Consider the following 15,139-nt stretch of genomic DNA (forward strand, 5'->3'; position numbering starts at 1 on the left):
TTACATAGGAACGATTCTATCTGTGGTCATGGAAATACCCTGAGGCTTAATTTTTATGCTTGATGTAAAGAATGGATTTTCAAGTTTTATTTTTGCATGTTGTTTTAAAGGCCTAGTTTGTATCCCAGAATGTATGAATTTTAGCTTCCTTCTTTGAACTTTGATAGTCTATGTTCACTTTGAATATTAAATACATAGCCTGCAGTGGTAATAATATAACCTCTATTTTTTTCTTTGTATTCGCATCTAAAATTTAAGCTACGCTGGCACAGCTTCAGCCTGTTCATATGAAACAGGTTCTTTTCCCTTTTTTCTCATAATTTTTAGGATCACATTTTCACTAGGTATTTGGACTTGGCATGGTATAAGTTTTCAAAATAAACGACATGGAAAGATACTGTTATCTATACAGCTTAACAATGGCAGGGCCAAAATTAGAACTCAGTCTTCATATTTCTGAATTTTTACTATTTTCCCTGAGTTGTGGTGTTAGGATGTGGGTAGAGGGTTTTTAAAGCATGTATTTTGTTTAATTTTAGATTACTAACTTTGAAGAATATTCCTAATCCTTTTGATCCTGAGATTAATTGAAATACTTGTATTTGTTGTTGCTAAATAGAGCACACTGGAAAACACTACAATCCTCATTGTTTTTTAAAAAATTATTTCTGAAGTGCTTCTGGTGTATTAGTAAGAAATAAGAATAAAATTTTGTTTGCGTGAAGAATACTAATAAAACGTTTCTTTCCTGTATGAGTGATGGTGTCTTACTGATCAATTCTGTACATAAAATTGTTTTTAAAATTTTTTTTGCCTAATTTATGCCATATGCTTAACTGAGCTAAAAATGTCATCTTTCATCACACAACCTACAAGTTCAGTACCAGAGCATTGTTTTTTTTTGACCAGTCTTCTAAAAGCTTGATGTAAAGTTTCAACTGTGTTCCAAGCAGTGGAATATTCATATTGCTTCAATGACAGAGGCCTTCTGTTCTCAGGGGAAGTCTCTTTGCCACCAGCAGGTAGTTGTTACTGAGTATTTACTGAATGAATTGCATGTCTTGTGCTTACAGGAGATGTTCTCGGTCCTTCCATCAATGGCTTAGCCTCATTGATTCGAATGCCTTATGGCTGTGGTGAACAGAACATGATACATTTTGCTCCAAATATTTACATTTTGGATTATCTGACTAAAAAGAAACAACTGACAGATAATTTGAAAGAAAAAGCTCTTTCATTTATGAGGCAAGGTAAGCATTTTAGAGACCTACATTTGTTCGTAGAAAAAAATTTGTTTTTTTTTTTCAGGTAGGGTTCATTCTAGACCATATTTCAAAATAGGTGGATTTTGTCTTAGGTAAGCGATGGGCTACACGGTGTTGACATGTGCAGGAAGTGCAAACAATGGAAAGCTGTTACTGTTCTTCCTTTAGCTAACTATTCACTCACTGCTGCTAAGATGTTTGTTAGTAATGGCTTAAGAGTTAGTTTCTGGAGGGGACTTGTATTATACTAAGGGATCTGAAATTTAAAACTCCTTAAAAATCTAGAGGAATACTCATTCATTCATTATTTACACATTTGTGGAGTGTTTCTTAGTGCTAGGATCAGTTCTTGTGCCAAAAAAACAGAGGGAGCCAGGGCCTGTCTTCTTAAGGAATTCGCTGCTCAGTGGAGAAGATGGTTTGTATGTAAATAGATGCAGTGCTGTGTGGTGGGGACCTTCTCGGTGCATTTAAAATGTCAAGCAGATGGGGGTTAGGGGAGAAATGTTTTTATGAAGAGGACCTGCTGGACCCTGAGGAAATACCATGCTAGTGAAGACTGTATCCTGAATCCTTAAAAGGTGGCAACTGTTCACAGGCACCCAGATCCTTTGTTTTGGCAACTTGTTAATAATAGCAGTTGACATGAGTTGAGTGTGTCCTGTGTGGCAGGCAGTGTTCTAAGCACTTTACATCTCATACCTCATTGAAGGCTCACCATTAGTATTAGCATGATCCTGTTTTTTTGCAGATGAGGAAGCTGAGGTGTGGAAAAGTTAGTTAACTTGTCCAGGGTCATATAGTCATATAGAGCTGGGATTTGGACTCTGAGCCTATGCTCTTGACATCCATACCTAGGAGGAAACAAAGAGATGTGAGACACGTTTAATGATAATGGTAAAGTAAATTTGATTTTCTGAAATACTCCGAAAGCCAACCAAAAATTACAGTCTCAGTTTTTCATTTCCTTATTAGTGGACCTCTAGCACAAACTCTCTGGCTATTTCTCTGTGCACAATTTGTATGATATATCCTGTCCATCAAATTCATGAGGATTAGAAGGGCTCACACAAACTGATTAAAAATGAGGATTCACTATAATCTAAGAAAAATGTAGTTCCACACTTTCCAGCTCCTATTTTTTTTAGTTTTTGTTTTTTATAACAAATGGATTAAATGAAAAGTAGAGGCAAGCTATTAATTGATTGCTAATTTTTCCACAGAAGAATTAGAAAACTCGGTAAAGACACCATTTTAATATGAGCTTTTCTTCCAGTTTCCCTTATTGTGTAGAGATTTTTTAATTCTAAACTAGTTCTATGTAATGTAATGACAGTAATAGCAACTAAGTCTGTTTATATGTTTTATGCATGTTTCATTTAATTCTCACAAAAACTCTAGGAGTAGGTGTACTATTATTATTTCCATTTTATAGATGAGGAAATTGAGGTACAGAGAGGTTAAATAATTTACCCATGGTGGCCTGGCTCCACCGTCCACCTTGTTCCTCAGAACACTATGGGATAATTCTGATTTGCAGTGTTCTCTGGTTTTTAGAAGCAATGGGATATGATGGAAAGGACCAGGAATCGGGACGGGATGCTTGAGTATCACCACTGTGTAAGAAGTCTCACTGGAGGTTTTGATAAAATAGTAAGGGAGGAACATGGGATCCTGTAGGGAAGGAGGCACCGAAGGTTAGAATATGGAGTGTCAGATTAGACTGCAGTAAGCTATAAGGTGTTGGGTTTAAGTAGATGAGCTAGAGTCAGTGTCTGAAGATCTCCCTGGGATAGGATGGCATAGACAAAGGCTGAGTGGGAGTCAAGCGGTTGTGGGTCAGGAACAATGCAGTGTATGAGACCACAAACCAAGGGAGACCAGCGTTTAGAATCAGGGCTGAGTGTGGCCTGAGTTCTGATGTGGGGAAGGACATAGTGGTATATTTTCTCTTAGATTAGGGCCAGACCCTGCAGGCACTGTGACCAGCCCTGAAACGCAGCAGGTGGTTAGGTCCTCTGGGAAATTTGTAGAGCTCCAGCAGTTGGAATTTCCTGTATAGAGTTGCCCATGTAAAATTATCCTTGTTTATACACGTTTGTGGATTGGTCATGTTTTAAATATATACATACAGGAATCACCTTTTTCAAACTTTATTATAATTAAATTTAAGTGGTACCAAGTGATCTCTGTGGTATATTGTGTGCCATGCTAAAAACAAATGAGATCTTTACACATTGGCATAATGGCTGTAATTAAGGAGATAAGTAAAAATTATTTGGAATTGTCATGATTGAACTTTGTACCTTTTGAAAACAAGATTCCAATTTGTATTCAAGATTTAGTTTGGTTTGAAGTAGAAACTACATAGGGATTAGACTGGTGCTTTATAATTTGGTATATATTCTTTGGGATATTTTAATACAATAAGGTAAAATATTTTAGAAAATGCCACATAACTCCATATTTATATATGCTTTATGAGCTGTAACTTTGGCTAATCAAATATTAATGCTTTAAAAATATAGAATAAATTTTACATAGCTTGAAACATGTAAGCAGTGAAAACTCATTCCTTAAAAATAATTTCAGTAGGTGTCTTAGATACTTTCGCTGTCAGCAGCCATCCTACAAAATGAATGGTCCAAATCCTCAGTATCTGTTGTTTTCCCAAAGCAGGTCAGTCCTGGCCAGGTAGGTGGCCAGACTGTAGTTTTTCGAAGTAACCCAGTGAGGGTCTCTACTGATTGCTTGAGATCCCTCCTCACATCTGTTGGTTGTTAGAAAGTGCAGTGGCCAGAGTGCAAAAAAAGCATTGTTCTCTAAATGCCAAGTAGTCCTTCCAAGTGTTGAGAATGCTGAGCACTACAGCTGTAAAGTAGGCGAGTCTCCTCTTGGGAGGAAGTAGATTGGAGCATAGCACTGGCTGGAGGCAGTCAGACCTAGGCTTGCATCCTGGCTCCCACCTTGGACCAGGTTCTTAGTCTCTCCAAGGCTTGGTTTTCTCACCTGCAAGACAGGGATAGTAAAAGAACCCGCTTGGATAATAAAAGAACTCCTTGTTTTGAGGAGTCAGTGAGATATGTCAGCATTTTATTCAACACATAATAAGTGCACAACGAATATCAGCTATATTAGAATTGGTTGCCTCTAACTAGGGAGTTAGGGGTTAATGTCAGCGAATAAATGCTGTCCATTCTCCCTCTAAAAACCGATATGAAATTCTTCTACTTCTCTCCATCCCATTGCTTATTGTTCTATACAAGCACGATTGCTCACTGGACCACTCCAATGGCTTCCTGAGTAGTCTGTCTTTTTCTGTGTTCCCTTCCCTTCAGTACATTCTCCATATAATATAAAAGGGATCTTTGAAAACATCAGATCTTGTCACTTGCTTGCTTATGATCCTGCAGTGGGCTCCCAGCTTCAGCCTACAGGGTCCTGGGTGACCTGGCTTGGCCTCCCTCCTTAGCCTCATCTGGAGCTGGCTGTGTCTGGAACACTTTGAGCTCTGTGCTGCTTCGGGGACATGGTGCTTGCTCTTCCTTCTCCTGGCATGCTTTCCCCCTAGATCTTTCCATGGCTACTCCTTTTCATCATTCAGTTGATGTTTGCCTCAGAGTGGCCTTCCCTGACCACTTAGTAACTCTAATTTGTACTACTCCATTTTATTTCTTCACTTAACATTATTTAAAATTATCCTATCCATCATCTGTCCGTGCATTTAGAGGGGGAGCTCCGTGACAGTGGGGACCATGTTTGACCTTCATTGTATAGCTATGTGGGCACTTCAGTAAATCCAGAATGGGTGAATGACTTATTATCAATATTAACTTTTTTGGACTTTAGGTCCATCATCCTAATGTGAATATTGGGTCCAGAAGATCTCTGAAGCGCCCCACAATGTAGTATGATGATCTCTGGGCACTAATGGATCTACCTGGCCTTGGCATTCTCTTTAGCAGCTAAGAAGTGTGACCAGTGATTTCCATGTGCTACTCTTTGAGCTGGTGAAGTGGCTGATGAAAGTCAGCACAGTGGAGCTTCCCCAAAATACATCATCTCACAAGCTGAACTAAATTATATTTCAAAGTATTGGACAAAAGCTTCTTGGTATAATGCTTTTCATTATGAAATCAGTGTCTCATTTCAGAGTCTCTCTTTTTTCTTTTGCCATCACATTTGCCAAAGTCCTTTAAATATACCGTAGTTGTTTTTATTTTTTTAAGAAATTAAAGTAGCTTCGGTGTGAGTCATGGTTATATTATTTAAATGTCATTTATGGAACAGCGCATTGTTTTACTTAAATCATGCTTGGCCCAGGAGTTCTGTAACCTAAGCCATTATTTTGTTGGTGGAAACAACAGCTACGTCATTGAATGAATTGTCTTTGCTGTCAAAAAGGGAAACGGAACCATAACATGAAAACTGTTTTTGATAAGGACTGGAAATCCTGAACCTGTTAATTGAAGATGTAAACCATTTGTTTTCCTCAGAGATTTAAATCATAGGGCTTGCAGTTCAACTTTTTAAAGTGAGACTCAAACCAAGTCTAATTGAAAACATTTTATTTCCTCCATTGAAATAAAAACAAGAGAAAGAAGGCTTCAGAATTCGGATGTTGCCATTGGTCACAAGTGTGGCTAGTGGCCATAGCTTAAAAAACTGTGATGTTCTCACTTTCCATTTCATGTCATAGAAAGTAAGCAAGTTCATAATGATTTCTTTTAATACAGAGAATTTTTTTATCAGCTTATTACCAGAGAAAATTCTTGAAATAGTCACAAGTAGCCGACTTTACTTCTTTTATTTACATGTAATTTTGACACTTAAGGTAAATCAAGTTAAACTATGTTTAGAATGTTACTTTTTCATTTGTTTGTGAACAGTGTTTTTATCTTTATTATAATAAAGTTTGAAATTTTACATTCATGGCTCTTCCAAAGAAAATTTGTAACCCAGAACAGGATGTGTCTTATCTGGCCCTTTATGAAGGGCTCATGGGTTTTTATCCTAATAGCCTCTGGACTTCTGCATTTCAATTTTCAGAAGTCTATGAAAGTTCTGAGCATATGTTTGCTTTTCAAACTCAAGAGCTGTTCCTAAAATGATTATCTTAAAGGTGATACTCTTATTTTTTCATAAACTTTTGGAGAAAGCTATGTTTTTGCCTTTCTTGTCTATTGTGATGTAAAGTCTCCAACTTAGATGACTGCACTGGAAAGCTGAATTGTATTAACAACAAACATTATAGACAAGTCATCAGTGTCCTGTTTTGGAGAGGGAGTCTTGCTCTGTTGTCTAGTCTGGAGTGCAGTGGTATGATCTCAGCTCACTGCAACCTCTGCCTCCCAGGTTCAAGTGATTCTCCTGCCTTAGCCTCCCAAGTAGCTGGGACTACAGGTGTGTGCCACCACACCTGACTATTTTTGTGTTTTTAGTAGAGATGGGGCTTCACCATATTAGCCAGGCTGGTTTCCAACTCCTGACCTCAGGTGATCCACCCGCCTTGGCCTCCCAAAGTGCTGGGATTACAGGCATGAGCCACTGTGCCTGGCCCTGTTTTGTTTATGGAATGGAAATTAGGCTTAATACACTGGGACGATTTGGAGGACAAACAGCTGAGGGATCCACAATGATGCATGCTGGTTTAAGATGAGGAAGGAAACCTCACAGGAGACTCCCACAAGGAGACATATGAGTTCTCTCTAGGTTCCGAATTTCTCTCTTACTTTTTCATGGGAGCAGAGCTTGTGGTTTGGATTCTCAGTGTTATCTAAACCTGCTCAAGAAATTCACTGCAAAACAGTGGTTGTCTGTGGCCTCTTCTCTGGGCTGGCTGCCTCTAGTGGAAGAATGGTGCTAGTTGTTGATATTAATGGGGGAATGTTGGAGGTCAGCCACCTGAGGGGTAATTTCCATAAGCACTGATCTCATCTTCATGATCTCATCTCTGACCAGTTTCACAATATCTCATACTTGGAACTGCCGTTGTTGATGTGATCTGGGGGCGTGGAGGCACATGGTCCGCTCCTCGAGGTTGGTCTTTCTGTCACAAAAGTACCTCCTGTAGGGATTGAGGGTCTCAAACCTCTTTTCTTTTTTCTTCTTCCCTCTCCTTTCCTTCTCCTCTCTTCTTTCCTTTTCCTCTTTTTTCTTAGATTGAGTTCATAGTTAAACTCTGGCTATCTGAAGAATTTAGTCCTTAATTGAAAATTGAGGGAGAATGCCCTGGACTCTCTTGCTGATTTGTTTTGTGAACATTAATTATTTTGCTTCTCTGTGATCCCTGGCTGCCTCTGAAAAATGAGATAATATACTGCATTTTTAAAGTTTATGTGAAAACTAAAACATGCTAAAATGAACTAGAGTAGTGATAATGCCTATCATTTAATTTTTTCCCACTTTTGTTTATGTTTTGAACATGTAGAACATTAACATGCTTCCAAAAGACAAACTGATTTTGAGAAGTATATTCAAAAGAATATATCTTCTTCCCCTTTTCTTTTTCCCTACTCCTCATTGGTAACTGTATCAGGCAGTTCTTGCATTACTATAAAGAAATACCTGAGGCTGGGTAATTTATAAGAAAAGAGGTTTAATTGGCTCATGATTCTGCAGGCTGTGCAGGAAGCATAGCGCCGGCATTTCCTTCTAGGAAGGTCTCAGGAAGCTTATAATTGTGGCAGAAGGCGAAGTGGGAGCAGGCACATCACATGGTGAAAACAAGAACAAGAGAGACAGTGTTGTGGGGAGGTGCCACAAACTTTTAAATGACCAGATCTTGCGATAACTCACTATCTCAAGGACAGCACCAAGATCCAATCACCTCCTACTGGGCCTTACCTCCAACATTGAGGATTATAATTGAACACGAGATTTTTTTTTTTTTTTTTTTTAAAGACAGGGCTTCTCCCTTTGTCCAGGCTGGAGTGCAGTAGCACACTCATGGTTCACTGCAGCCTTGACTTACTGGGCTCAGGTGATTCTCCCACTTCAGCCTCCCTAACAGGTAGGACTACAGGCACGTACCACCAGGCTAATTTTTTTTTTGTTTTGGTATTTTTGTAGAGACAGGCTTTTGTCATATTGCCCAGGCTGGTCTCAAACTCCTGGGTTCAAGTGATCCACTCGCCTTGGCCTCCCAAAGTACTGAACCTTGGCAATAGGTGAACCTTGGCGCCTGGCCTCATTTCCCGTTTTTATTACACAGAAGGTAGTATATCTAGATGTACTATTTTATACTTTGCCTTTTTCACTTAACAGTGTATCCAGGAAATTACTCTGCATCAGTTGACCGAGATATTCCTCGTTCTTTTTTTCACAGCTGCATAGTACGGCATCATGTGTATGTGCCATAGTTTATTCAGTCAGTCTCCAGTTTTTGGGCACTAAGATTGTTTCAGTTATGTTACAATTACAAATAATGCCGTAATGAATAATCTTCTGCATATATATTTTATTTTTGTATTGTTGGAGGTGTGTCTTCAGGGTAGATTCCTAGAACTGGAATTACTGGGTCGGGGGGTAAGGTCATTCCCCTACATGGTAGTTATACCCTTCTGAATTCCCTCTAGCAGTGGATCAGTGCTGGTTTCCATACAGCTCACCCAACAGAAGGAGTGATCAAAATTTTGAATCTTAATGCTAATCTGATGGGAGAGAAATGGTATCTCAGTGTAGGTTTAATTTGAGTTTCTTCTATTATGAAGTTGAACATGTTTTCTATATTGAAATTTGTCTTTTTATTTTTGTCTTTTGTGACTCATCTCTTTTGTCTTTTATTCACTTATTTTTGTAGGACTTTTTATCCTTTACCCTACTTTTTAAAAAGTTCTTTGTATATGTATATACATGTATGTAATAACATATAAACATACACAAAAATTACATAATATTGATATTAGCTGTTTATCCATCTTATATGTTGAAAATATGGTCTTTTAATTTATTTGTTATGCCTTGCTTATAGTTTTTTTTGCCTTGGAATAGTTTAAAAACTTAAAAAAAATCAAATGCATCAATTTTTTTATTTTATTGCATCTGGTGCTTAGAGAGCCTTCCTCTACACCTGTTAGAGAGTAATGCCTATTGTTTGTTGAGAGCTTTCCACGTAAAAGGTGCTATACTGAGGACTTTTCTTCTTTTATCATGTTTAATAATTGGAAGAGCTCTGTGATTTACCAGGAGCCAGTGACCTTGGAGCCAGTGAGACGTTGGCTGCTCAACTTCACTCCGTCAGTGGTGTGACCTTGCACATGATGTCTGTATGCGCTGAGTTTCAGTCTCATTATCCGCAAAAAAGGGAATAATAATAGCATCTATGTCAGAGGGTTCTTGTGAGAATTACCTGAGTTAATCCTGCAAAGGACTTTGAACAATTCCTGACATTTAATGAGTGCTAAATGAAAGTTGGCTAATTACTGTACCATAATAATTCAATTAGAAACATAAAGGGTATAATCTAATGCTCCCTTCTTCAAATTGAGTAAAGTTCTGTCATCACTTTAAATGTTTATATTTCTTTTACCATAAGTTTTAAATATCACCGTGAAACAGAGTATCTTGTTTTCTTTTTTTCTTTACGCATTTTGTTTTATTGTAACTTAAATCAGATACTTAAATCTATCTAGGGTTTCTTTTTGAAAGACTCAGGGAGAAATTTGGGACTTGAAGGTGAGAGCACATTAACTGTAATTTCAAACCATTAATGCTTATGTTTCGTTAGTCAAATAAGAATTTTACTTATAGTTCTGGATGCTTCTAAAATATGATATTCATAAAGTCAAACTTGTTTATTACTGCAGTTCATTGGGGAATGATTTCAACATTTTACAAATGAGTATGGTTGCCCAGCTTTGCCATGGCCGTGCTGCAAAGCTCAGGCTGTGTGCCCTTATCTGCTAATAGTGGAATCCTGTAATTTTTAGAAGGATTTTTGGCTATCAGACAGTCATTGATAATTCCTTGAGCTGGAAATGTTCCTGCTAATGCTTGCTTTTTTAGTGATAAGTTATTGCTGTCTTAACTTTATTTTTAGCAAGTTAGTTTATTGCGAGTTGTTTGGTGAATCCTTTAGTGTTTGGCCTATGTTTTCTCACACTGGACTTTGAGATCTGTGTGCATTGCTTTGCATATATGAAACATCTGCTTTTTATTTGCAATCATTTATTTGTAACTATTTGCAAATATGACACATCTGCTTTTATTAATGCAGATACATAAGCCTTAACCCCCTCCCTAATTTACTTCTGTAATGATGCTTCATTGCCACCACTAAATGTATATATATGGAAACATGGAATTGCTGGGTAGGCAGGCAAGTTGGTTTTTTTGGTTTACCTCAATTGGCGATGGCCCCAAAATTTAAGGGCCACTGTCTTAGATTATTTAGCATTTCCTCCTATGTATTGCTGGTCTAAGAATAGAAAATGCTTTCATTTTCTACTTTGGCCTTAAACTTTAATTAATGATACCCTACATAGTATTTTTCTTGTGTAGCAAACAATTCTAGATTACTAAGCATTGAAACAATTATGGTGAACACTGGAGAGTTAAATAAAAGTCTGCCTTTAATTTGCTTGCTTTTGAGTGGCTAGAAGTATCATCTATGCCATGGTGATCTTTAAATTTACTTTAATTTGGGATACCACAGGTTTTTTTTTTTTTTTTTTGAGATGGAGTTTTGCTCGTTGCCTAGGCTGGAGTGCAATGATGCGATCTGGGCTCACTGCAACCTCTGCCTTCTGGGTTCAAGCGATTCTCCTGCCTCAGCCTCCCGAGTAGCTGGGATTACAGGCGTGTGCCACCATGCCCGGCTACTTTTTGTATTTTTAATAGAGATGGGGTTTCATCATGTTGGTCAGGCTGGTCTCAAACTCCTGACTTTAGGTAATCCACCTGCCTCGGCCTCCCAAAGTGCTAGGATTATAGGTGTGAGCCACCACACCCGGCTGGGATATCACAGTTTTTATTTTATGCATTCTGCTTGAAAAGGCCTGGATTTTAAATTTCCAACAGCACTTAAAATAGAAGCTACTCAATATTAGTTCTTGGTTTGATTTCTTCTTTCCCCCTCTCTGCCTATATTTCCTCGATATGAAGTCATAATTAGAAACTTTCATCCATTACAAGTTAATGATTACTTTGAAGATCTGTCCATTTTTATGTCTTTAGGTTACCAGAGGGAACTTCTCTATCAGAGGGAAGACGGTTCTTTCAGTGCTTTTGGGAATTATGACGCTTCTGGGAGCACTTGGTAAGTGTTTTTGCCAACTGAACAAATCTGTGTCATGGAATGGGCTTTCACTAGGTCACAATAACCATGAAATTGACAGATATATCTCTATATATTGTAGACTGGGAGGTTGCTTTAAAAAGAAAGAAATTTTCTTTTTAAAGTATTATTTTCAAACATTAACAAATCAAATGTTTTTATTTAGAAAAGATAAGTTATAAATCCTCTTTGTGTGTGTGTGTGTGTGTGTAAGAAACAGAAATAAAAATACTTTATGATGATGGTGCAGCTGATAAAATCAGTTAGAAATGCCGGGTGATTGTGGCACAGCTTTTTTCTTAATCTTCCATGACTAATACAAGTGTTGTGTTAATGCAGTCAAGGTAGTTTCTTTTTTTTTTTTTTTTTTTTTTTTTTTTTTTTTTTTTTTTTTTTTTTTGAGACGGAGTCTCGCTCTGTCGCCCAGGCTGGAGTGCAGTGGCCGGATCTCAGCTCACTGCAAGCTCCGCCTCCCGGGTTTACGCCATTCTCCTGCCTCAGCCTCCCAAGTAGCTGGGACTACAGGCACCCGCCAACTCGCCCGGCTAGTTTTTTGTATTTTTTAGTAGAGACGGGGTTTCGCCGTGTTAGCCAGGATGGTCTCGATCTCCTGACCTCGCGATCCACCCGTCTCGGCCTCCCAAAGTGCTGGGATTACAGGCTTGAGCCACCGCGCCCGGCCCAAGGTAGTTTCTTTAAGATTTTATGTGTGTGTGTGAAAAACAAACACTGATGGAATTAAGTATGAACGGCCAGTTTCCTCCAGACTGGAATTTCTATGTGGCTGATTTTGGATGATTAATCTTTCTTCTTGTACTTATCTTCAATGTCCTATTTTACTGAGAAAAAGATTAACTCACTGTATCAATCAGGATAGACTAGGAGTGCTGTGGCAACAACCAACCTACTCAATCTAAGCAATTAACAGTGAAGGGATTTCTTGTTCATGCTGCCTTTCCATTGTGGTCAGCAGGGGGCTCTGCGGCTGCCAACAAGTCCACGTCTCCAGTAGGAGGCTCCAGGTTTGCCACAGCCCGGAAAGAGGAGGCTGGAATCTATAGCACTGGCAATTAGAGACTTCATCCTGAATGTATCATTTCTACTCATTTTGTCCTTCTCAGAGCTGGTCACATGGCTATGCCTAACCTCATTGGGGCAGGAAAGTGAATTCCTCTGTGTAACCAAAGTAAAAGAGAACTGGATATTATTGAATATTAGTAATGTTTACCACACGAAACTTTATATAACATGAAACAGATCTGCTTCACATTTTCTCTTGGCCTTGGCCTGAGTCAGGATATAGAACCATAAATAGAAAGCTTTCAGTGTTTTAGTGCTTGATGTTCTTTTTACCTCAGTATAGTGTTTTGTAGCAGGGACTGGCCAACTTTTCTGTAAAGGGTCAGATTGTAAGTATTTCAGGCATTTCGGGCCATGTAGAGTCTCTGTTGCATGCTCTTCCCTCTTCCTCCCTCTCCTCCCTCTTTCTTTCCTGTCTTTGTTTTTTTCTTTTCCTTCTCCTTTTAATTTGGCAGGTGGGGGCTGGGGTGGTGCACACATAAACAGGCCCTGAGCCGTATTCAGCTTGAGGGCCAGATTTGGGTCAGGCAGATTTGGCCCACAGGCTGCAGTTGGCTAACTCCCCTTCTATAGGAGAGAAAAATATTTCCCCCACTTGAAGTACTACAGTTTGCTTGTGAACTATGTGTACATTCTTCATCCACAGCTTTGGGGTTGAGTGAAGTGTGTTGGAGCTCTTCTTTGGTAAATATCTAGAACGGTCCAAGGATGAATAACCTTGGACAATTTATTTAACTCTGTTGGACTGTCAAATTCTCAGTCTACAAAATAATGGATCTGGATTACATAATTTCTAAATTCCTTTTCAAATCTGAAATTTTTGAGTCAACATGGAATTTCTTGGCCAAGCTCAAGTGGAAACCAGGTCTGCCTGCTAGAGAGAGTTGCTTACCTTGTCCCTTTGCTCTTTCTTTTTTGCTTTTTTTCTTTCCTTTGTTCTATCTTCAGTGATTCCCCCTTCGGTGAATCCTCTGATGGGGAAAAAGTGTTGTTTTGCTTGCTCAGTGTTATTTGGTGGACCTTATAAAGTGCATTTTATGTATTTTTTTTTCCCTTTTCATAAAGGTTGTCAGCTTTTGTTTTAAGATGTTTCCTTGAAGCCGATCCTTACATAGATATTGATCAGAATGTGTTACACAGAACATACACTTGGCTTAAAGAACGTCAGAAATCCAACGGTGAATTTTGGGAGCCAGGAAGAGTGATTCATAGCGAGCTTCAAGGTGGCAATAAAAGTCCAGTAACACTTACAGCCTATATTGTAACTTCTCTCCTGGGATATAGAAAGTATCAGGTATTTCATCTTTAATTTAATACATGATAGATGGGAAATTCAAGGAAGGTAGGTCTTAATGGGTCAAATATGTGTGTGGAAACTTAACAAGTTGCAATTTTACAGCACATGTGAAATCTGAATTTGAGTACTCTTTTGCTTTGCATTTGTGGCCATGTTCCAAAGTCTGAGAATAAAAACATTAACCCACTCTTTCGGAATAACTAAAATAATTCTAAAAATGCTTTTTAATGTATGTATTGTACTTGCTATTGGTAAGGTAAGTCAATACATGTTTTATCATTGAAAAAGTTAATTTCTGAGGGGAAAGAAAATTATTTAAAATTTGACAATGTGTTCTAGCAAGTTTAGATTGTGAAGGATTTTTTATTTCTAAAACATCATGGAACAGTTACAATATCTGTTAATTTAGTGCTGAGAACACCCATACCCTGAAAAGTGTGTTGAATGGGCATGGATGCCTGGATGAGAATGAGTATGCATGGAAAGGTATGCTGACGAGCTTAAGTTTGCTCCAGAGCTGTCCTGGTGATTGATACCTTTACTGCTTATTGCCTACTGCATTTTATGAGATCACCAAAGCCATTCTCTTTATTAGGCCCCCCACTATTTTCCTATTCTACTACTAGGCATGTAGAAGCTAAACTTTTCCTGAACTTAGAGCTGCAATAACAGAGATCAAATATAAGAAATGTATTTCTCAAGCAGTTTGCTGTTCTTGTGTGAGTTTATGATACTGAGTGGGAGAAACACTGGCAAAAGCTCTACTTTTTTTTCTTCTAGGTAATGATGCCTGTTATAAAAACTGAAAAAAAGTATTATTTTCAAAATGCATGGCAAATCTTTAAATGTCAATGATCATGGTTGATTTTCATTGCCTAGGACAAGGTCAGGTGCTTCATAGACACGGAACTTATTTTTTAAATGCTTGTTTCAAAGTACTTTTTGTTTCAATATGTGGTAAGGGGTTACTTTGGATAGTAAAAAATATACTTTTTTTCTTCCAAGCCTAACATTGATGTGCAAGAGTCTATCCATTTTTTGGAGTCTGAATTCAGCAGAGGAATTTCAGACAATTATACTCTAGCTCTTATAGCTTATGCATTGTCATCAGTGGGGAGTCCTAAAGCGAAGGAAGCTTTGAATATGCTGACTTGGAGAGCAGAACAAGAAGGTAATGTGCTGGGCCCACTTGAGGTTGTTATGCATTATGAAATATATAAC

The 15,139-nt window shown here is 38.2% G+C and overlaps 1 protein-coding gene across 1 annotated transcript in view; it reads left to right on the top strand.

Moving 5' to 3' along the window:
- Positions 1-15,139, top strand: part of CD109 (CD109 molecule) — a 147,637-nt gene that overhangs the window by 117,021 nt on the left and 15,477 nt on the right. Inside the window, exons 23-26 of the mRNA XM_010372224.2 lie at positions 1,074-1,250; positions 11,442-11,523; positions 13,687-13,915; positions 14,924-15,089. Of these exons, the coding sequence (XP_010370526.2) occupies positions 1,074-1,250; positions 11,442-11,523; positions 13,687-13,915; positions 14,924-15,089 (654 nt within the window). The remainder of the gene's footprint in view (positions 1-1,073; positions 1,251-11,441; positions 11,524-13,686; positions 13,916-14,923; positions 15,090-15,139) is intronic.

The sequence above is a fragment of the Rhinopithecus roxellana genome, chromosome 4, assembly GCF_007565055.1.
Source record: "Rhinopithecus roxellana isolate Shanxi Qingling chromosome 4, ASM756505v1, whole genome shotgun sequence".
Lineage (NCBI taxonomy): Eukaryota > Metazoa > Chordata > Mammalia > Primates > Cercopithecidae > Rhinopithecus > Rhinopithecus roxellana.